At 41.1% G+C, this 24287-nt stretch overlaps 1 protein-coding gene across 5 annotated transcripts in view; it reads left to right on the plus strand.

Moving 5' to 3' along the window:
* LPGAT1 (lysophosphatidylglycerol acyltransferase 1) overlaps nt 1–24287 on the plus strand; it is a 136053-nt gene that overhangs the window by 36846 nt on the left and 74920 nt on the right. For all 5 annotated transcript variants that reach the window (XM_007058013.4, XM_037895751.2, XM_043543686.1 and 2 more), the window contains one exon: nt 15004–15122. In XM_007058013.4, the coding sequence (XP_007058075.2) occupies nt 15004–15122 (119 nt within the window). The remainder of the gene's footprint in view (nt 1–15003; nt 15123–24287) is intronic.

Below are 24287 nucleotides of genomic sequence, written 5' to 3' on the forward strand. Positions count from 1 at the left end.
CTGAAGTTAGGCTTATTGGATGAAACTACGGTAAAGAACAGAATTATCAGACACAGATGAACATGATATGTTGGGGAAGAATCAACAAGGCTTTTGTGAAGAGAAATCATGCCTCACCAATTTATTAGAATTCTTTGAGGGAGTCAACAAGATTTGAACCAAGGGTGAGTCATTTGGTATAGTTTACTTGGACTTTTCTGAAAGCCTTTCACAAGGTCCCTCACCAAAGGCTCTTAAGCAAAGTAAGCTGTTCTGGATAAGAGGAAGGTCCTCTCATGGATTAGTAACTGGTTAAAGATTGGAAACAAAGGGTAGAAATAAATGGTCAGTATTCAGAATGGAGAGAGGTAATTAGTGGTGTCTCCCAGGCGTCTGTACTGGGACCAGTCTATTCAACATATTCATAATGATCTGGAAAAAGTGGCAAATGGTGAGGAGGCAAAATTTGCAGATGATATAAAACTACTCAAGATAGTTAAGTCCCAGGCAGACTGTGAAGAGCTACAACGGGATCTCTCAAAACTGGATGACTGGGCAACAAAATGGCAGATAAAATTCAGTATTGATGAATGTAAAGTAATGCACACTGGAAAACATAATCCCAACTCTACATCTAAAATGATGGTCTAAATTAGCTGTTACCACTCAAGAAAGAGGTCTTGGAGTCATTGTGGATAGTTTACCTTCCCCCCTCCCAAACTGGTCTTCACATTCTTTTTTAGCCTGCCTAATTATACTTGACTTGCTGGGGTTTATGCTCCTTTCTATTTTCCTCAGTAGGATTTGACCTCCAGTTTTCAAAGGATGCCTTTTTCCCTGTAACCACCTCTCTTACTTTGCTGTTTAGCCGTGGTGGCATTTTGTTGTCCTCTTACTTTTATTTGGGGTATATATTTAGTTTGAGCCTCTATTTATGATGATTTTAAATAGTTTCCGTGCAGCGTGCAATCATTTCATCCTTTTGACTGTTCCTTTTAATTTCTGTTTAACTAGCTTCCTCGTTTGTGTAGTTTCCTTTTTTGAAGTTAAATGCTACTGTAGTGGCTTCTTTGGCATTTTCCCCCTACATGGAGGTTACATTAATACATTATGGTCACTATTTCCAAGCGGTTCAGCTATATTCATCTATTGGACCAAATCCTGTGGTTTGCTTAGGACTAAATCAAGAATTGCATCTCCCCTTGTGGATTCCTGGACTAGCTGCTCCAAGAAGCAATCATTAGTGGTGTCTAGAAATTTTATCTCTGCATCCCATCTGAGGGTGACAGGTACCAATCAGAATGGGGATAGTTGAAATCCCCCATTATTATTGGGTTTTCTGGTTTTGTAGTTCTTTAATCTCCCAGGGCATTTCAGTCACCGATGCCATCCTGGTCAGATGGTCGGTAGTATATTCCTACCGCTATACTGATACTTTTCGAGCATAGAATCCCTATCCATAGAGATTCTATGGTACAGTTCGATTCATTTAAGATTTTTACTTTATTTGACTGTATGGTTTCTTTCACATATAGTGCCAATCCCCAACCAGGGCAGCCTACACTGTCATTCCTATATATTTGGCATCTTGGTAATACCGTGTCACATTGATAGATTATCATCGTTCCACCAAGTTTCTGTGATGCCCGTTTTATCAATATCCTCTTTAATACCAGGAACTAGAGTTTGCTCATTTTAATACATAAACTTCCAGCATTTGTATACAAGCACTTCTAAAATGTCACTAGTTAGTTGTCTGCCTTCATGTGATGTAATTGAATGGGAATTTTTTGTTTTGACTATTTTTCTTTATTTCCTACTTGTACTTTATCAACTTCTATCCTGTCTTCCTTACTAGGATATAGAGTATCCCCTTTAATAAGGTACAGAGGAGCACATGGTTTGGACAGAGACCTGTCGGCTTTCCCCCAGCCCTTAGTTTAAAAACTCTGCTATGACCTTTTTAATTGTACATGCCAGCAGTCTAGTTCTGTTTTGGTTTAGATGGAGCCTATCCATTGTATCTAGACTCCTTCTTTCCCGAAAGGTTTCCCAGTTCCTGATAATCTAAAATCCCTTCTCCGAACACCATTGTCTCATCTGCACATTGCAGTTCTGCCTGTCTAACTGACCCTGTGTGTGGAACTGGAATCATTTCAGAGAATGCTAGTATGGAGGTCTTGGACTTCAATTTCTTGCAGCATAAATTTGGCTGTTGTTATGTATTATGATGGTATAGAGATGAAGGCATGGATCTGCCACATCTGAGATCAGGATTCCTTTGCCAGCTTTGTCACAGACAGTGGCAAGTCATTTAACCTCTGTTCTCCATTTGGAAAATGAGCCTGTGCGCACTTTTATACCCAAGGGCCGATTTTATGGGAATGGAGGAGGAGTTTTCCCAGATTCTTTTTTGTTTTGTTTCTGTTCTCCTGTTTCATTTTTCAAAGTGTTGCAGGCCATTTGGAGGTTGAGTATAGAAAATATTGTCACCATGTCGCCCCCCCCATTCCCCCCCCGTCTTCATCATTAATAGAGAATTGTGTCTTCATTTTGGATAATTTTCTTTCAAATATCATATTATTCCTGCTTTCAGCCCATGCAGATGCAGGTCTCAGTGTCAAAATCTGCAGTACTTAGATTTTGTGATGTAATATGATTACATTGAGCAGAAAGAAGGGCCCAAAAATACATTGCAAATTTTTGTTTAAAGTAGTAGTTATCCATTTATGTAAAGACTTTTAACTCAAATGCTTAATCAAATTTTAAGTTACAAATGGACTGGGGGCAAAATCAGTCTTGTGATGAGATCCTGATTGGCATCTTAGCTATGGAGAGGCTTCTACCTTTCTAATTCCGAGACAAAAAAACTACTATAAGGTAGATTTACGGTTTGAGATTTACTTTATTATTTTCTCTGGAGTTTGGACCTTGACTATAATACATTGACCAAGAAATCTGGACTTTGACAAAAATAATTGACTACACCTGACCTATTGTATATGAACAAGCAAGATAGTGCTGGAAGCAGCTTTTGGCAGACCAGTTTTCTAGCTGTTCCGCTGGCTTGGGCAGAGTATCATTTACTGGCCATCAGGGTGCTAAATCTGGTAAAATCTTGCCAGCATTTAGTTGGATTGGCTGAGCCACTAGAAACTTCACCTGGGAAATGGTCTTTTAAACTCAGAACTCTCTCAGTAAGTTTGCACTCACTGGAGCACCTCATTAATGGATCTGTTCACGATGGTAAACAGTAGCAAGCTTCCATGATTCTGCACTTCATAGAGACCTTCTCTGCTATATGCTTTTTCCCTCCTCCATTCATCGGTCACATTCTCTGAAAAATCAGACTGACAAAGTACATCGTTAGCTGCATTGCTTTAACATATCCTAGGCCTGCCCTTACTAGTCATGGTATTTGGTGCTGTTAAGGCTAGTGTCAAAAGAATGTCTAGCCCGCTGTTAGGTCACATTTTGTTATTTTGGGGAACTAGTGGGCACAGTACACAAGAAAAGCTGCACATATAGAGCCTTGGGTGCATCCACATATGAAGGAGTCTGTCTTCAGAAGTAATCAGCACTCTTAATGTTTAAAATAGTGTCTTTCCAAAATAAACTACTATACTTAGTTTCATCATTGGCTTGATGAGAGAGGTGGGAGAGTCAAATACAGATCTAATTTAATTGCCATCTATTTTAATTCTCTTATAAGAAGAGACTTAAAAAAAATCTAAAGGAAGTTTGAGTGATTAAGGGGCTGAGTATTGTGATAGTTTGCAAGTGACCACTGTGACACACCGTACCTCCAAGTAGCACCCTATAATCCCCATATTCGTTGTTTAGATTTGGCTGTGATATTTCATACAAAGCATGCCACGTAAGATATCATATGAAAGACCATGATCTGCTGAAACCCATTGTTCTGTCTAAATATGTATGGTGGTTGTTGAAATATGTTGTCAATTTTCGAGTTGTTCTCTGCTAGTTCTCAGTGACAACAAAGGAGGTAATCCACACCCAGGTGGATGTTAGATGACCATTAATCAGCAGGGGAGCTGTAAACAAGGGATGTACAATTTTGTAAGAGAAGCACCACACAATAGGGATTGCTCAACCCTGTGACTCAGCAAGGCCCATCAGGCATGCCAAGACTAGTTTTTGTCCAGGGACATGGACTAAGAGTATAAAGTAAGGGACAGTGGCATCGTACCTTTACCTTTCTCCTCCCCCCTCCTATGCTGGAAGCAATAAGAATGCTGGGAAGAAAAAGACTTGAACTGAGGAGACTGGTCCCAGGCTTGAAGGGAAAGCCCATGTATTAAGGACAGTAACCTACCTGCAACTTCCCATGGGGTGAGAGAAACTGCTTCATCCAAATACTGCTTAGTCTAATAAGGTTCAGGATTTACACTGCATACTTACCTTTTATTTTCTTCGGGAACTATCTCTGACCTTTTGTGCCTACCACTACAATCACTTAAAATCTATTTTTCTGTAATCAGTAAACTTATTTTAATGTTTTATCGTTACTGGTGAGATTGTCTGAAGTGTTTGGGAAATCTGCTCAAGTTACAAAGGCTGGTGCATGTCCACTTTCCTTTGACAAAGTGGTGAACCAATTAATAAACTTGCATTGCTCAAGAAAGGGTCTGGAGCAGTGCAAGATGGCATATTCCAGGGTCCTGAGGCTGGGGGACATGGGAGATTTGCTTGTGCCTTTCTCTGTGAGATTCGTGAGTGGCTCATGCAATTTAGCTTGGTGTGGGGCTCCATATGCTGTTGTACTAAGTGATAACAGTGCCCAGAGAGGTTTGCTACTTGTCCCTAGCAAAGCATTGTGAGAGACAGCCCAAGCTGGAGAGTTAAGGGGACACAGCGGTACCCAGTTCCAGGTTGTACCCTGGGGATCCCGTCACAACCACCCAAGGCAGTGGCGGAGTAATTTTAAGACTGACTGACTTTATAACTCCAACAATGGAGGTGAAGGGAAGCTATAACTAGGAGTAATGGGATGAAAATAGAAAGAAAATGTAAGTTGAATATCAGGAAAATTAGATGTTTAATCGTATGGAGTAGTCTTCCTGGTGAAGTGATGGAAGTTCAGTGGGACATCTGAAACCAAACTTGATTTAAGTCACTAAGAAAATGTATAGTGGTAAATAGGCCTTCATTGCTGAGGAGACCGTCTCTCTCTTTCTGTGAGTCTATGAAGACAGAGACTTAATAGGGTATTGAAGGAGAGAAAATTAACCAATAGTGTAATTTAGAGTTGTTGCAATAATACTGAATTGAGTTAGTTATAAACATGTTCTTTAGTAGTTGAAATCTTTGCTTTGTAGGTCATGTCCTTAGAATTTTATGCAGTGTTTGTAGTCGTGTTGATCCCAGGATATTAGACAGGCAAGGTTGGTGAGGCAATATTTTTTATTGGACCAACTTCTGGTGGCGAGAGAGACAAGCTTTGAGCTTACACAGAGCTCTTCTTCAGGTCTGTGTAAGCTCAAAAGCTTGTCTCTCTTGCCACCAGAAGTTGGTCCAATAAAGATATTTTGTCATCCACCTTGTCTCTCCAATGTCTCCAGAATGACCTTTAGGTTGCAGATGCTGGAATGAATGGCAGAGGTACTCACAGTATCTTAAGTTCTTATTAAAAGTTTATATTTAGGGCCCTACCAAATTCACAGTCCATTATGGTCAATTTCACAGCCATAGGATTTGAAATTTGATATATTTCACATTTTCAGATATTTAAATCTGAAATTTCGGTGATGTAACCATGGGGGTCCTGACTCAAAAGGGGATTGTGGGAGAGTGTGTGTCGCAAACCTGTTGTAGGGGGTCGTGGAATTGCCACCCTCACTTCTATGCTGCCTTCAGAACCGAACAGAGTGGGAAGGAGGGTGTTGCAGAGCTATCTGAGGCCAGGAGAGATACCCAAGAGCAGCGTTTCAGGGAAAGAGCAAGTCCTGTCCCTCCCCAGCACAGCCAGAGCTAGGAGCCCCCTTTGCTGGAGTTCTCCTAGGATCACGGGGACATTGGATTTCACAGGGAAGGGCTTATTTCACATTCTGTGACACATTTTTCATGCCTGGGAAATTTGGTGGGGCCCTAGGTATGTTCTTAGAAGCATAAGTAAAACGGCAAACTTTATTTAAATAAATAAATAAATAAAATGTGAAGCTACATTTTATAAACCTCACTTCTTGCTCCTCTCTTTCCTCTCAGGATTATGTTCATTTTCCTTTCAGTCAATGTATGTTTGCCTTGCCTATAGCTTGACTCTATGTGATGCTTTCTGTGCTATTAGCTAGGAATTCCTGTAACCTCAAAGACAACTGGAGGGTAGGGGTGTGACAGAAAAGGCTATTGCTTTTCTTTCAGTTAGTATTTTTAATGCCTTTAATGTAGAAATGTTTTCTTAATTACTGTGAAACACTGTTATCTAAAACAGGAAATAATCAGTTTTTTTCTGTTTTCGCAACACTGAACTAGTCTATTAATTTGCACAAATGTATTTTTTAAAATTAATAACTCTCTCTCATACATTTACACATGTTTTTACAAGGTCTAGGCATATTATGTAGCCCAGACTACAGCCAATTGCCTTTCAGAGTTCCTGAAAATATAGATACGTATGTAGAGGTGAGGATGGGGGAGGATTAACGAGGGTCCAAACTGACCAGGTCTTACACAGTGATTATGGAAACCTTGAAATCAATGAGCTGCTGTGACCCCTGTATTCACAGTCTACACACTGTTGTAATAATCTTTGTACAAGGCATGCCTTGTAGGGTATCATTCGAAAACTCATAATTCGCTGGTCAGTATTGTCCTGATTAAAATGTGTGGCAATGTACAAGATTTGCCTGAATGAGGATAACACATCTTCCAAACACCGTGGCCTTGCTCAGACTGAGGTTGGCAAACAGGTCTCTCCTAAACAAATGAATGTGGGCTTGTCTTAATTTGTATTTAAGCAGTGAACAGAGTAATCAAGCAGGAAGGAAAACAAAGGAAGCTCAAACAATTGAGAAAAAAGCAGCAGGGAACATCTTTCCACATAGACTTTGTCTACTGGTGCCCAGCTAGAAATGTTTTTCAAGAGGCGGACTGAAACTGTAATAAGGGAATGACAAATACCCTAAGGGACATCCCACCTCCCCAGCCAATTGCTTTCGCTGCACCTGTAGTGATAAGGAAGCATTTGTTTGACTCTGGGAGAAGAGTTCCTGACCCACAGGATTTGGTTAGTAAGACTGCTCAAAGCATGTGGTGAGAAATTTTGCTTGAATTCTGATACGGTTTAAGTCGGGTGTTCGGAAAGTCTTTATTTTTCTTGTAACCATTTCTGACTTTTATGCCTCTTAGATTGTAAACGAGTACAAGTAATCTCTTTGTAGTTTATAAACTTGTTTTATTGTTTTATCTAATCCAGTGTGTTAAAATTGAAGTGTCTGGGAAACTCCATTTGGGGTGACAAGTTGTGTGCATGTTGTTCTTTTAAAGAAATAAAGGATATAATAAAAATGTATTGTCCAGGAGAGGGCTGGGCAGTACAAGACATACATTTCTGGGGGAAAATCTAAGACTGGGGGGTCACTCTACAGTATACCCAACGCAGGTGAGAGCCAGAGTGTAACCTGTTTGTGGCTGGCAGGTTGCAGTTACACAGATGCTCAGGCTGTGGCTTGCAGGCTGGAAGGCTGTTTGTGAGCATCCCAGGTGGGAGCTACTACAGCAAGTCATTGTAAGACACCCAAGGTTGCGGGGCAGGGGTGAGGCAGCTGCTCAACAGGCTGGATTGTACCCTGGCATGTCACAGTTGCTTATCAAGCGTCTCATTTGTTTTATTTCTAACTAATCTCTGCCACCATTCCCAGAATTTCCTAATGCTGTCTCTCAAAGGCCTCAACAACAAAGGGCAAATAACTTTTTAACATCTGTATCTCCCTGGCATAGCTGAAACAAAGTTTGATCAGCCACTCTGAACGTCACTAGACTGTATATAATACTTCATTATAAGAAAACATATTGTTAGAATTCAGAGAAGAATGTATTAAATTTAGTAATTCACTTCAACTTTGGTGTTTTGAGGCTTAGAACAATTTGCTGAGGTCAGAAGGGAAGCAGAGTATACTTTGTGTTTTATGCTGTTGATTTTTATGGCTGAAAATTTGCATAGGTTATTGAGTGTATTTACAGGACCTTGATCATAAAAAATACACAATATTGCTTTGTTTTCAGTGTTGCCAACTCACAACTTTTTGTTGTTGCAAGTCTTGAAATACTTTTTTTTTGTCTTAAAGCACCAACTACTGGATTTGTGTGACTACATGAGATATTCACTTAAAGCAAAGTGTCTTAGCCCTCATGTTTGCAAGCTTGACAGCATAACCTGAATGTGCCCTAGAGGTTCAAAATCCAGGAGGCAGATAAACTGAACCCCAAATTTATTTAAGTATCTCATAACTCAAGCCAATCACATGATTTTGTGGCCTAACTCATGTGTTTTGAATTCTTGGGGGTGGCAACATATCGCCCTTCCAAAACAGAGAGCCCTCCTCTGAAGGAAGCAGGAGCTTCGAAGGTCCTTCTACCCTAGAACTATTTATGTTGGGCTCTGTAACTTTGTTTGTGGACTTAGTAAGGCAGTGTTTGTGATCTGAGTGGAACTGCAGTCAGGAGGGAGAAATGCACTGTATCTGGGTTCCTCTCTGTGTGTCTTGTAGAGGCTTCTGGTTAGGAGACTTCCCTCATCACCTGCAGATCTGTGTGTGTCGGTTTAAAAATAATAATCTTAGATGTTTCCTCAGGACTGAAATTTTACCAATGAAAAGTGCTGGTGTGGACAGTGCTTTGTCGGTGGCAGGCATGCTCCTGCTGACAAAGCTACCCTCATGGAGGGTGGTTTTATTTTTGTCAGCAGGAGAGCTCCCACGTTGTGTGCCTTACAGCCGTGCCACTAAAGCCTTGCCACTGCCGCTGTAAGCTGTGCAGTGTAGACATAGCCTAATACTGTAGTGAGAAAGCAGGCGTAGAAAATTAAACAAATGTTCAGTTACAAATAAAAGCCAATATGTAAATGAGTTCATACATATTGGTTAATGGTGCAGTGTCTTAATTCGCATAGTTGATCCCTTGCAAACAATCTCTAGATTTCTGAATCTCCTGTCTGAAGAGAAACTTCTGCAGTTTCCACGATATGCTATGCATCCGATGAAGTGAGCTGTAGCTCACGAAAGCTCATGCTCAAATAAACTGGTTAGTCTCTAAGGTGCCACAAGTACTCCTTTTCTTTTTACGAATACAGACTAACACGGCTGTTACTCTGAAACCTGTCTGAAGAGGTATGCCAAAGTGTATAAAATGAATAAACCATCTTTATGCTAATATGAAATTCACTACACGTGAATATATTGGGTACTTCTCAAAGCTTTTTAATTTTCTCTCTCTCTCTCTCTCTCTCTCTCTCCCCCCCCGCCACCCCCCAAATGTGTTTAATCATGATTTATAAAGTTGCAAAGTGTTCTCAGAAATGTCAGCTGCTACTCTGGTCGCAGAAATGGAGAGCAAAGCACAATATTTCAGCCACAAATTTGGAAAAAAAGTATTTATTTTTATTGCTCTCATGCTAGTGGCTCTAAACAGAGTTGTTCATAGAAAGCTCAGTAATCTGCAGGATTGTGAGAAAATGTGGTCTAATTTTGGACTGTGATTATGAAAGTGCTATTACTGATGCTAGGGACATGGATGAATATTGACCCTTTTTGCCTTATGAATCTTAGATAGATTTGCTTCTTCCTTTCTTATACTTAATCCTTTTCTTACTGGCATGCTGCCTCTGAGGCTTCATTCTTTCTCTTGAGGATCATTTCCCTACAGTTGTACGTACTAGTTGTTCTTGCAAACTCTGATCCAAAACTGAGATATCCAAAATCTGAATTTGGAGCTCTGGGATCCTGTACATAGAGGCTCAACAACCCTTCCGTTCCCTGATGTGGCCCTTCCAGGTCAGAACTGAGGTAGCTGTAGGTAAAGCTTTTTCTGCTTGTAAGCATGTTGCTTGTGTGTATTTTTTGTGTGTAGAAGATTTCAGTATCCAAATGTCTTAATCTGGCAAGTTTCATCAGCACTAAATTCACCATGAGTTTAGAATTGCTATCTGTAAATTAGTATAATGAAATCTCATTTAACTGAAACAGGGCCAGGTCCCCACTTACTGCTGACATAATTCGGTTTCAGATAATAAAGACATAATGCTTGGGAGAAGGAGCAGCAGAGAGGCTTCAAAAGCTGCCTGAAGCTGTGCTTGTGAGTAAGGCTATAATTTTGTCACAGAGGTTTTGGAAATCACGGAATTCATGACTTCCAAAGATCTCTGGAGCTCCCAGCCAGGCCCCTGCAACTGCCTAGTGGCTCCCATTTTTTGATGGGTATTTTTAGTAAAAGTCAGGGACAGGTCACTGGCTTCCAGGAATTTTTCTTTATTGCCCTTCACCTGTCAGTGACTTTTACTAAAAAAAATATCAGTGAAAAAAATCTTAGCCTTACTTATGGATTATGGGGCTTGATCCGGTTCCATTCAAATAAGTAGGAAAATTTCCCATAGACTTGAATGGTGCAGGATTAAGCCCTGGGACACCTCCCATCTCCTTTGTCCCAGGTATGTACGCCTTCAGGAATCTCTGTCCTGAGCTGGCTGTTCATAAGCAGGGGAGCCAGCCAGATGGTTTGGAGTCCTATGCTCGTGGCTGGTGAAACCCTATGCACAGATTTCAAAACCTGTTAAAACTTCACCCAAGTTTATTCCCTCTTGTGTTGATATTATCTGTCCCTCATTGTGCTGAACTGGTATTTGCAGAAACATGATTTATTTTGGAGCTGCTAAATTCAGAATCCCTGTGATAGGCAATGTGTCTTGGCAATGGGAGGGAATTAGGAGAGGAGCATTTGCTGCTGTTCAAGAGCCCCAAGTGACAAATGTTTGTCACTGAACTGTTGCCTTTCCGTAGTGAAGAACAGCAGTGTCCCCTTGTTCTGCTGCCACGCACCTGATGTTTGAGCTGTGTTTTTCCACTTGCAGAAGTGAATGCAATACCACAAATATCCCTTAAAGAAAAAATGCACTCATTTTCCTTGTCCTAACAGTTTGAAAGTTTACAAGGGTGGGAGTGCCTGCCATGATAGAACCATGTATGTACTACACTGAAGTTTAAAGGGACACCACAAACTTGAAATTAAACTTTTAAAAAAAAAGTTATAAGTATTGTCTGTACCACATCTCCCTCATTGATTGGTGTCCCTACCAATTTTGGGAGGGTTTACCATTATATTTTCCTTTTAAAAAAAAAAAAAATTGCAAAAACAAACTCACCTGATGCTGCATGTAAGACCCATGTGAACAACTCTGGAGTCTGTCTAAAGCGTAGCCAATTGGTTGACTGACCTTGTAATTCAGTAATAAAAATGTTTTTGAGACCAGGTAACCAAGCTTAGGCAATTTACTGTCTAAAGATCAAGTAGTACAGTATGAAAAGGAGGCATACATACCACTCCTCCCAGGAAGTACTTCTCATGCGGTGTGTAGTTCAGCTTGCGCAGAAGGAGTGTTCCCCTATAGGCATTCAGAACCAGTCATATTTATACATTTCCTGAAAATAAATAAATTAAATAAATCTTGCAACTTTTTGGACAGTGGAAATGACTGCAGTTTAAAAAATTGACATTTGGCAAGGAAAAGGCCCTCGTTGGGCAGTCCCCCTTTTGAGAAATCTGTTGAAAAAGTGGTTTGACACAGTAAGAGTTAGGTGCCTGTGAAATTGCACTTTATATATGCATAATGTATTTTTTCGGGGAGGGAGAGAGGCCAGGCTTCAGAAGCACAGCGTTGAGGCAGTGTTATGCATTGGTGAGTTGTCAATTTAGCTGCATAGTGAAAGCATACTGAAATTATGCTTTCACAAAGGATCATATACTATGGTATTTCTCATGTGAAACTTAAAACCATAATCTTTTCCCTATAACCTCAGATAGATGGATAGTATCTCTCAGTACTGTGTGTTAGTTTGTCTATATAGGTACATGACAGATGCTCTGTAAACTGATTCTGTGTTCAGGTAATCTGCTCCAAGTAGGATTCAGTTTATAATTTAAACGATTAATTCAGGGAGGGACCAAACTTTCTTGAGAAAGAGGATTTGCAAATGGTCAAGGAGCCGGTTAGGGACAGGTAGAATCTTCCAGGTGTGTGTTAAGCAAATAGAGGAGGGTCTGTTGCTTCTCTCACTGTGGAGAGAGAGGGCAGGTTGTATGGTACCAGAAATATATCTCCCAATATCAGTCATCTGATTTGTTGAGTTGCGGTCCAGCTGTAGAATTTAACTTTTTGTATTAAGGCTCAATTCACTCTATATTGTAGCTGTCAGATATGGCCAAAAGCTCTGCATGTCTCCTGAAATCTGAGAGTGCAGTGCTGTCTGGATTTCTGAGGATTCATAGATTCCAAGACCAGAAGGGACCATTGTGGTGATTTATTCTGACCTCCTGAATAACACAGGCCATAGAACTTCCCCAGAATAATTCCTAGAGGGTATCTTTTAGAAAAACATCTTATCTTGATTTAAAAATTGCCAGTGATGGAGAGTCCACCATGACCCCCCCCCCGGTAAATTGTTCCAATAGTTAATATCCCTCACTGTTAAACACACCCACCCACCCACCCACCCACCTCTTATTGCCACTCTGAATTTGTCTAGCTTTGACTTACAGCCACTGAAGAGCCCATTAAAATATTTGTTCCCCATATAGGTTTTTGACTGTGATCAATTAAGATTGAGCTCCTTGAGTCTATCCCTGTAAGACATGTTTTCTAATCCTTTAATCATTTTCAGGACTGTTCTCTGAACTCTCTCCAATTTATAAACATCATTCTTCAATTGTTGGCACCAGAACTGGATACAGTATTCCAGCAGCAGTCACACCAGTGCCCAATACAGAGGTAATATAACCTCTCTACTCCGGCTGTACATTCCCCTGTTTATACATCCAAGGATCCCGTTAGCCCTTTTAGTGACAGCATTGCACTCGAAAGCTCATGTCCAGCTGATTCTCCACCACGACTCCCAAATCTTTTTCAGGTCACTGCTTCCCGGGATTGAGTTCCCCATTCCGTAAATATGGCCTGCATTCTTTGTTCCTAGATGTGTATGTTTACATTTAACCGTATTAAAATGCATATTGTTTGCGTATTGACTGCTTATCAAGCAGTCCAGATGACTCTCTATATTAGTGACCTCATAATTATTTACCACTCCCCCAATTTTTGTGTCCTCTGCAAACTATCAGTGATTTTTGCTTTCTTCTAAGTCATTGATAAAGTGTTAAATAGCATAGGGCCAAGAGCCAATCTCTGCTGACCCCCACTAGAATCACACCTGTTTGATTCTCTATTTAAAATTACATTTTGAGATCTGTCACTTAGCCAGCTTTTTATCTATTTCTTGTGAGCCATGTTAATTTTACATCTGTTCCAGTTTTATAAATCAAAATGTCATGTGGTACCAAGTCAAATGCCTTATAGAAGTCAAGTATATTGCATCAACATTATGATCTTTACCAACCAAAGGAGGAGAAAATAAACGTCAAAAGGTGTCCTTTTGGTAGGGCTTGGAAATCCATGTTATGCACTGGTACTGCTTCCTGTCTTCAGCGGGTATCCTGTTGCTGTGCTTAGTTCAGTTACTGTACAGATGATGGATGTGGGAGAGTAATAAGAGTGCAATTTACTGAGACTCCTGTGTGGTGAGCCCTTCTCTGGCTGGCTGAAAGAGCTGTTGCTGATGGCAGTCAAGGATTACTGTATTAAAGATATGGTGTTAACTTCTGTAGGACAGAGTGATAGAATATCTCTCTCTCTCTCGTGATGATGTAAAAAACTGGTATGTTGGTCAGCCAAGTAAGAACTTCATGAGGTAGTGGATAAAGGTGCAGAAAAAAAAACCCCAAACAAAGCAAAAAACCCACCAAACAAAAAACACGTTATCCAGTATTTTCCTTCTGAATGTAATAGAACTACTTTACTGCCTTTCCTCTCCTTGTAGTCCTTGCATCTAAGTGGCCATCCGTTCAGCTGAGGAGGGATTCTACTCACTCGAGTCTTTCATTGCTCAGGCAACAGGCTTGTGTGTGTTTGTGTTTAAAGGTCTCTCATTTGAACTAAGTTTTTACCAAAATTTCGTCTGTTCTCCTGTAGGAGGTTGTCTCTTTCATTTCTGAGTTTAGTCACATTGTGACCATCAAGTCAAGAATGTTAATGTCTGCCTTCTGACCTCTTCTGATAGTTTTGCTTGTTCTTGTAAAGTTTGGATACCACAGCTGCTGACTAACATCCTCTCACCACTCTTGCCACACACATTTTTGGTCTCAGCTATACTAAATAATGACTAATTGTTCCTGTTCTTTGAGCAACTCGTTCTCTGAACCAACACTTTTTCTCCTACAAATAATTTTCTTAAGTTTGGAGAAATTGTAGGTAAGCTTATGTATCTTAGGATATTAAGCTTATTAAATTTACAGGGCTTTTATTGTTTAACCAGAACAGTTTCTTACGAATCAACATGGAGGTGAAACAAATGTGTAGACTAAAATTTGACATTTTGGGCCACTTCTGCATCTAATGAGGGGAGACGGCTCAACTTGAAAGATGGGTCAAAAGTTTTATAGTGGGTTTTGAAGGCCCAAATATAGTGTGGTGACTGATATAAGAAAAGAGATTTATTTTGTGTGTGTGTATATGTTCCAGTAGATTATTTCAGTTGTTTTTACAGTGCTTGCTGATTAAAAGTTACAAACTGGGTTCCTGTTTTGCTCGGGGAAATGGCATTGCTAATCTAATGATTGTCCAGTGTTATGTGCTAGTTTAAATTGGCCTGCAGCTTGTAGGTTTCTATTTGTAAGACTTCTCGTAGCTTTAAAAATTTGATCAGATTTAAAGCTTTACTCTTTCCTTTTTTTTTCTTTTAACAGTAGTCGAATGGGGAGATGATGTTAAAGAGGTTTCAGAAGATGAAGCCATGATGTTGGTGAACCATCAAGCAACAGGAGATGTCTGCACGCTAATGATGTGCCTTCAGGATAAAGGCACGGTAGGCTATCATCAGGGAAATGGGCTATTCTCTGTGTATGCAGTTGTTGGTGAGGTGTATGTAACAATGAAACTGATAGGCAGCAGGTTTAAAACAAAAGGAAGTACTTCACACAATGCATAGTCAACCTGTGGAACTCCATGCCAGGAGAAGTTATAAAGGTCAAAAATATAACAGGGTTCAAAAAAATAATTAGATAAGTTCATGGAGGACAGGTCCATCATTTGCTGTTAGCCAAGATGGTCAGGGATGCAACACCATGCTCCGGGTGTCCCCTAAGCCTCTGATTGCTAGTTTCTGGGACTGGACAGCAAGGGGATGGATCACTTGATAATTGCCTGTTCTGTTTATTCACCTGAAGCATCTACTGTTGGCCACTGTTGGAAGACAGGATACTGGGCTATATGGACCATTGGTCTGACCCAGTATGGCCATTCTTATGTTTTATGTATAAATCTGCCATTAATAACTTTTTCCTTTAGTATGTTACTCTCCTTTCCCCAGATGATTTTCCCCTCTCCTCTCCCCCGCACCCCCTCCCCCCAAAAAAACACCCCAACAACCCCACAACAAAACCCCACTCAACCCTGTATTAGGTTTTGGTTTTTTATGTGACAGCCAGTAGTTTAGAGCAGATTTCTGAGATTTTAAATATGGACTTCTTTAGAAGTGAGTTACAAGACAAATGTATGAGGCCTCATGTACATGAATTGTGAAGAGGCAAGTCTTCATATAGTTAATATTGAAGCAAACAGTCAGTCATAAATGACTTTTTTTTTTTTTCTTTTTCTCTTTCACGCCACTACACTTAACTCATTCCAACTTTTCCCAAAATAAACCAATACATGTGAAATTTCACAGATATGTTTTTATGCCTGGAGAGAATTTTTTCCCCAAAAAGTGTGAAATAAATTGGATGAGGCATTTCAGAGAGATGAGAGTTCAGAAATTGAAAGTGATCTCTTGTGACCACTTTATTGATCCTGTTTAAGTTGTCAAAATTACTTGGCCTCATTCTAAATTAGGCTTAATATGTTGGACTTGGCAAGGGCTGGTTCCTTTTTGGCAGTTTTGTTAGTAATAGTTGTCATTGCAAAGTTTTCACGTGCATTATTGGTAAGGCTACGTTTTAGCCACTGGTATTTTTAGTAAAAGTCACGGACAGGAAATATAAATTCACAGCCCATGGCCTGTCCATGATTTGTACTATTTACCCATAACTAAAACTTGGGTCAGGGCCCCGGGGTGCTCGGGGGTGGTGGTGGTCTGGGGGGTGCCGTGGGTGCTGGGGAGGGTGGCCTGGGACCTCTGCTGGTGCTGGGGAGGAGGTGGGGGGGGGCGGCGGTGTGAGACCATGGCTGGCTCTTGGGGGTGGAGGGGGTGCCCACCGGTGACACACGGATAGGGACCCCAGCTGGTGCTGGGGGGCACGGTTGGTGGGGCTGGTAGGCTCACTACCCAGCTCTGCATGTCCCTGCAACTCCTAGGGGGAAGGAAGGCCAGGTGGGCTCCGCACACTGCCCCTGCCAAGCTCTGGTTCTGCAGCTCCCATTGGCCAGGAACCGCAGACTATGGGAGCTGTGGGGGCGGTGCCTGCAAGCAGGGACAGCGTGCAAAGCCCCCTGGCTGCTCTGCGTAGGTCAGGAGTTGCTGGGTCATGCCAGCTGCTTCCAGGGAGCCTTCCCCTGCCTGCCCAGGTAAGTGCTGCCCTGCACCCCAACCCCCTGCCCTGAGCCCCCTCCCACACCCAAACTGTTGCTGGCCCAGGAGCTGCCAGAGTGTTCGGGTAGCCCCTCAGCCAGACACACCAGCTGCTGCAAAGGTCATGGAAAGTCACGGAATCCATGACTTCCATGACAGACATGCAGCCTTAATTATGGGCTATGTAGAGTTCATAGACGTCCATATGGCTCAGATGTTGGTGATCACAATATGGGGAGTCCTATGAGGAAGGAGTAGTCTGAGGGGTAAGCAGGAGAGAGTGCCATACGTGGGTAGGCTAGGAAGAAAACGAGATGTACATAGCAGTTTCAAGAGACGACTACTCCAAATATATTGAATCCACTCTACATTCTCTTCTGTCCCCGCTATCCTAATGAAGCTTTCACAATGGAGGGAAGGAGGAGGCATGAGAAACACCTTGCAGTCTTTCCCCAGAGTCTCTGCACACCTTGTACCTTCACAGGAAACCCTGACTCTGAGCCATTCTTATATATTTTTTTTTCCCCAAATAATGTAGGGAAATTCACAAGCATTTAAATTTGATTAAGATGGAGTTAAGATGTTATGTATACACACACACACACATCTATAAAAATAGGGGTGTCAAGCAATTAAAAAAAATTAATTGCGCTCATAAACAATAATAGAATACCATTTATTTAAATATTTTTGGATATTTTCTACATTTTCAAATATATTGATTTCAATTACAAAACAGAATACGAAGTGTATAGTGCTCACTTTATATTTTTGATTACAAATATTTGCACTGGAAAAACAAAAGAAATAGTACTTTTCAATTCTCATATTACAAGTACATTAGTGCAATCTCTTTATCATGAAAGGTGAACTTACAAATGTAGAATTATGTACAAAAATAATTGCATTAAAAAAAAACAATGTAAAACTGTAGAGCCTTCAAGTCCATTCAGTCCTACTACTTGTTCAGTCAATCACTCAGACAAACAAGCGTGTTCACATTTGCGGGAGATAATGCTGCCTGCCTCTGATTTACGTCACCTGAAAGTGAGAACAGGCCTTTGCATGGCACTGTTGTAGCTGACATAGCAAGATATTTATGTGCCAGATTCATATGTCCCTTCATGCTTCAACCACCATTCCAGAGGACATGTGTCCATGCTGATGACAGGTTCTGTTCAATAATGATCCAAAGCAGTACGGACTGATGCATGTTCGTTTTCATCATTTGAGTCACATGCCACCAGGATACGATTGATGTTCTTTTTTGGTGGTTCGGGTTCTGTAGCTTCCACGTCAGAGTGTTACTCTTTTAATACTTCTGAAAGCATGCTCCACACCTTGTCCCTCTCAGATTTTGGATGGCACTTCAGATTCTTAAACCTTCAGTCGAGTGATGTCTCTGTCTTTAAAAATTTCACATTGGTACCTTCTTTGCATTTTGTCAAATCTGCTGTGAAAGTGTTCTGAAAATGAACATGTGCTGGGTCGTCATCACAGACTGCTATAACATGAAATATATGGCAGAATGCTGGTAAAACAGAGCAGGGGACGTACAATTCTCCCCCAAGGAGTTTGTCACAAATTTAATTAACACATTTTTTAACGAGTGTCATCAGCACGGAAGCATGTCCTCTGGAATAGTGGCTGAAGCAGACAAATGCTTAGCATATCTGGGTCGTAAATACCTTGCAATGTCGGCTACAAAAGTACCCTGCGAACACCTATTCTCACTTTCAGGTGACATTGTAAATAACAAGCGGGCAGCATTATCTCCTGCAAATGTGAACACACTTGTTTGTGTTAGCGATTAGCTGAACAAGAAGTAGGACTGAGTGGACTTGTAGACTCTAAAGTTTTACTTTGTTTTTGTTTTTGAGTGCAGTTATGTAACACAAAAAAAATCTGCATTTGTAAGTTGCACTTTCACAATAAAAAGAATGCTCTACAGTACTTGTATGAGATGAATTGAAAAATACTATTTTTTAACATTTTTAGTGTGCAAACATTTGTAATAAAAATTAATATAAAGTGAGCACTGTACACTTTGTATTCTATGTTGTAACTGAAATCCATATATTTGAAAATGTAGAAAAATATCCAAAAATATTTAATAAATTTCAATTGGTATTCTATTGTTTAACAGTGCTATTAAAGCCACAATTAATTGCAATTAATTTTTTGAGTTAATCGCATGAGCTAACTGCGATTAATCGACAGCCCTAATATATAACCAGAGAGAGAAAGAGAAAATAAAAAAATCAGTGACTTAATGGGAAAAGCTTTTCAGAGACTTTTGTCATCCTCTGACGACAACAACATTGCCCTGGATATTCAAAGTTACGATTACATGGTATGCCTTCCCTCTCTCCCACAGCATTATAAAATATGGAAATGACCAATCAAGATTTACAGAATAACTTTAACTCCACCTCTGTGTCCCAGGCCAGAAAACAAGTGAAAAACCATAGACTACATCATTCACAAACAAAGCACATTTAATGCACCAGTTACTCTGAAAATTGAGGAAGTGATATATTTGGACTACTTTAATTTTGTTTGTACTCTGCTGTAACATTTAAACTGCATTGTACCTGTCTTTACAATGATAGAGTGAACACTTCCTGCTTTCTTTAAGACCTTTGGGAATTTTCTAGAAATTTTACATTGCTTCACCAACTGTGACCACATTTAGGGCTGTTCATTTGGGACAGTTCCCCAGAGGCACTCTGTAAAAGTGTAAATGTTGTGTCAATATGAGACTAAGCATAGACATGTAACTACAGTGTCTTGTTTCAAACCTCTTAAAGATCAGACCAAGACTTAAATAGTTTACATTTTTGAGAAATCTCTTAAGTATCCTTGATAACATATAAAGAAAACCAAAGTTACATACGTCCACGTTCTTTGACTCCATAGACATCCTTTATAAATAAAGTAGATTTAATGGATTAAAGATATCCACAGGCTTCAAACTTCTTTATTTTCGTATAAAATCTTCCATCAGAATGTCTCCATCTTACCCACAAGGTGTGATTAGTGCACAGAATGCTACAGAACAGAGGCAGAATTAAAGATTTTTTAGAAGTCCTTCAGTATTTGTTTCCATTCTTTCTGATATTGGTTATTGTTTTCTTTTTAACCTTAAGTCTGAATTTCCAAGCTTTCTCAAGTCTGTGGGTTTTGAGAAAACTACAGCAAGCTACAATCCTTCACTCTTAGATATGCATAGGTCCAGAGCTTAAGTATTGAATTGCCTTTTTTAGTTTGCATTTTTTAAAAATGTAAAATCTTAGTATGTGTTGAAATATTGCATGATTCATATAAGTAATTATAATAATTATTTGGAAAATCAATCTAGCTTATTCATAATAGAGTTGCTAAATCAAATGCTTTGAATTGCTTAAATCAGATCTCTAATCACTGTGAGAGTACAGTGTGACATTGGTCATTTCTTTTGAGCAGAAATCTGGAACACTAGAAAGGTAAAACAAATTGATATGGCCAAAAGAAATCATTGCATAACTACTACTGTTAAAGTGAACTTAGGTTTTAAATATACCATTGAAATAGTCTTTTTTTCCCCCCCTCTTTCTCTGGGCTTTGAGAACTTTCATACCATTGGTATTTGTCTGTTCTTAACAAATTAGTGGTGTCCCAGAAAGGTTTTTAGGTATTATTATTATTATTTATTATTATTAATCTAACTCTTATAGTGCTTTTCATCAGTAGATCTCAAAGCACTTCTCAAAGGAGGTAAATATCAGTATCCACATTTCACAGATGAGGAAACTGAGGCACAAAGGGTGAAGTGACTTTTCCAAGGTCACCCAGCAGGCTAGTGGCTGAGCTAGGAATAGAACCCAGGTCTTCTGAGTCCCAATCATTTTTTAAATCAAATAGATTTGGTGGTCATTATCCATTCACAACACTTTTTAAAAAAGAGGAGGTAAATTCAGAATTCTGAACTGTCTGACTTACTGCTGAAGATCAGGTTCTGCACATAGCAAGGGGGTGTGCTGCAGTGCTCTGAAAATTCACCAGCAGATTCTTGAGGGGCACATATTAGCAAAATGACAGGGTTTTAGAATCTATGACATACTGGAATGTTTGTTTATAAACAAAATATTCAAAAAACCCCCATCAATGTTAGCCTTCTCAAATTTAAATAGAAATGCTAATTAACTATAACACTTTCTGAAAACATTGTTCCAGATTTGCTTGCATGAACTGGGGAAACATGGGTCTCCTGTGAAGGGAATATTCCTATCAGTTGAAATTAAACTTTATTCCATATAATATAAGGTCTTCAAGGTTTTCTCTTTAAAGACAAGTTTTACAGAGCAGGGTTTCTGCTTGTTGGAAATTGGATCTGAGGTGATCTGTTCAAGTTCACTGTCCTTTTTATATAGTTTTGAGAAGTTGAATTGGTGTCAACTATGAAGTATATTATCTGTTCAGCCAAGAAGGATAAGTTAAAATGACTCAGTGGTAGTGTTACCAGAGTAGTATCCATATGTTTGGTTATACTTCCTTGTGTAAAACAAGGATTCCAAAGAGCACTGTTTGAGAGAGTGCAGTTGGGAAGAGAGACTGCTTTTTATCTTGCACCAGTGGTGGATTAATGATTTCGCTGCCCCTAGGCCCAGAAATAATTCCCCCCCCCCCCCCCCCCCCCCGGCTCACCTCCACTCCCCCTCCGCCTCCTCCCTTGAGCGCGCCGCTGGGTGCTTGTGCGCGAAACAGCTTTGCAAAGGAGGGGGGGAAAGGGGGGGAACGTGGCTTGCTCAGGAGAGGAGGCGGGGCTGTGGCAGGGATTTGGGGAAGGGGACCAATAGGGGTAGGGAGGGGGGTGGAGAAGGGGTGGAGTTGGGGCGGGGCCGGGGGGGGGGAGGGCATGAACCAGCACTGGGGGAAGCAGCCTCTGGCTGCTATTATAAATTTGCTGCCCCTGCAAATTTTCTGCCCTAGGCCTAGGCGTTAATACGCCGCTGCCTGGCACTGCAAGTTTCAAGACTTGCTTTTCCCAGTTTCACTGTGCAGTTACAGCAGCTGCTACAAGATCAAAGTCCATCTAACCAGATTGCACGATTCAAGAGCTGCTCAGAGTGAGATGAAGTCAGCACTGTGGAATAGAAAGCATCTGGGCTTGTAGTTTATCCTGGGATATACTTTTCTTCACACTTCATCCTCATTCACTTTTAAAAAGAAAAGGAGGACTTGTGGCACCTTAGAGACTAACAAATTTATTTGAGCATAAGCTTTCGTGAGCTACAGCTCACTTCATCGTGAGCTGTAGCTCACGAAAGCTTATGCTCAAATAAATTTGTTAGTCTCTAAGGTACCACAAGTCCTCCTTTTCTTTTTGTGGATACAGACTAACACGGCTGCTACTCTGAAACCATTCACTTTTAAGTGGGTAGGATAGAAAGCAAAAAGCAGTGCACCTCCTGAAACTGAATCAGAAAAAATAAGTTCCTTGTGTATGTGTCAGTGTGGATCCCCATCTGAGTGTGCATGTGTCTTATGCATGAGATATTGCAGGGGTGGCCAACCTGCGGCTCCAGAGCCGCATGTGGCTCTTCAGAGGTTAATATGCGGCTCCTTGCATAGGCACTGACTCCGGGGCTGGAGCTACAGATGTTAACTTTCCAGTGTGCCGGGGGGGTGCTCACTGCTCAAACCCCTGCTCTGCCCCAGGCCCTGCCCCCACTCCATCCCTTCCCCTGAGCCTGCCATGCCCTCACTCCACCCCCCTTCCCCCCCAGAGCCTCCTGCGCATGTGAAACAGCTGATTGTGGCAGGTGGGAGGCGCTGACTGGTGGGGCTGCTGGAGGGCGGGAGCTGATGGGGAGGGCTGCTGACGTATTACTGTGGCTCTTTGGCAATGTACATTGGTAAATTCTGGCTCCTTCTCAGGCTCAGGTTGGCCACCCCTGTGATATTGGAATCTTTTGAATATTAGTGTCTGCTGTACCATGAGTACTCATGTGCGTTCCCACCAAAGGGCATAAAGCCCAGAGCAGCCGTAGCTGTCCCTTGGTTCCTTCTTACAGCCTGTGATCATGAGACACAATGAGTGATGTCTACCACAGTCACAATGCACAGAGCTTCGTGGCTGCAGGCCTCTGGCATTCTGGGAGAACTGCAGTGTCGAAATGATGATTTGCCCTTCTAGGGCAGACTGACTTAGTGCACACACGGTTGACCCACCATACTCTGTGAAGAACTCCCGGTCCACATTCTATTCATTTGGCATCCAGGCCACAGCCCCAAATGGGTGAACCCTCTAAATATCAGAGGTACTCCAGACAAAAGATACCTACTTTCAACCATGGTCGTCTTAGTACCCAAGAAAAAGCCACGGTTCTCTTGGAGGTGGCCATCGTCTTCCTCAGTTGCTCATCACCCGTCATTTGCTTCCAGACAACAGGCTTGATGGATGGGTCAAGATCCATGTTTAACCACTCAAGTGCCAGCCCATACCCTCCCTTTGGAGACCAGCTTGACTCCCGCCCTCCACCCCCAATTAGGCTTGGACTTCTATAACTGACAGATGAGTGCTGGACATTGTCTGCCATGGCTAAGTCTTGCAATTTCAGTCCTTTTCCTCACTCCCATTCCCTGTCCCTCTTCAGGGTCCCTTCAGCTAAGGAAGAAGTAGCTTCTGTGCTTTGCCTAGGAGCTATAGAGTGGATACCTCCTGGAGTAACAGGGAAGATGCTTCTACTGATAGTTCCTAGATCTGAGATAGGATGAAGATCCCTTTTTTCTCCAGGATAAGGAAGACTTAACAAATGTATATGCCGTCTCCCATTCAGGATGGTAATACTTGCTTCCATCATCTCTTTTCTTCAAGCTCAAGACAAGTTTCTTGTGTATGCATTTCTACCAATTCCTTTTTTTCTCAGAGCAATTTGCAAAAATTGGACAGGATGCAGCCATTACTCATTCTGACAGCTCCATATTAGCAGACACAGTTCTGGCTAACACATCTCCTCAAGATGTCTATCGATCCTTCCATACCACTTCCAGATTTTACAGGGATACTATCACAGAATGAGGGTCAGATGTTTCATCCAGACCCAAGGTCATGGTAGCTGACTGTGGATGTTGGCTGATTGAGCATTACTGATGGACTGCTTCTTAAAAGTACAAGAGAACTTCCTGCAAAGGCAAAAACTCTCCATTGTGCCTCTAAATGGAAACGATTTTCAACTTGGTCAGCCTAACACAACCATGACACATTGAAGGCCCCTTATACCAAAAGATCCTCTACCACATTCTAGATTTAAAACACTCTGGACTTCTTAGTTCTGCCTAAGTCCACCTTGCAGCAATCTCAGCAATAATAAATGCTCACCAATCAGAGAAGCCCTTCTTATGTGCAATCTTAATATTGCCCTTACAAGCCACCTGGAACCCCCTTCGGACCTCTCTGAATGCTCTCTATACCACTTTATT

Source organism: Chelonia mydas, chromosome 3 (assembly GCF_015237465.2).
Source record: "Chelonia mydas isolate rCheMyd1 chromosome 3, rCheMyd1.pri.v2, whole genome shotgun sequence".
NCBI classification, from domain to species: Eukaryota; Metazoa; Chordata; order Testudines; family Cheloniidae; genus Chelonia; species Chelonia mydas.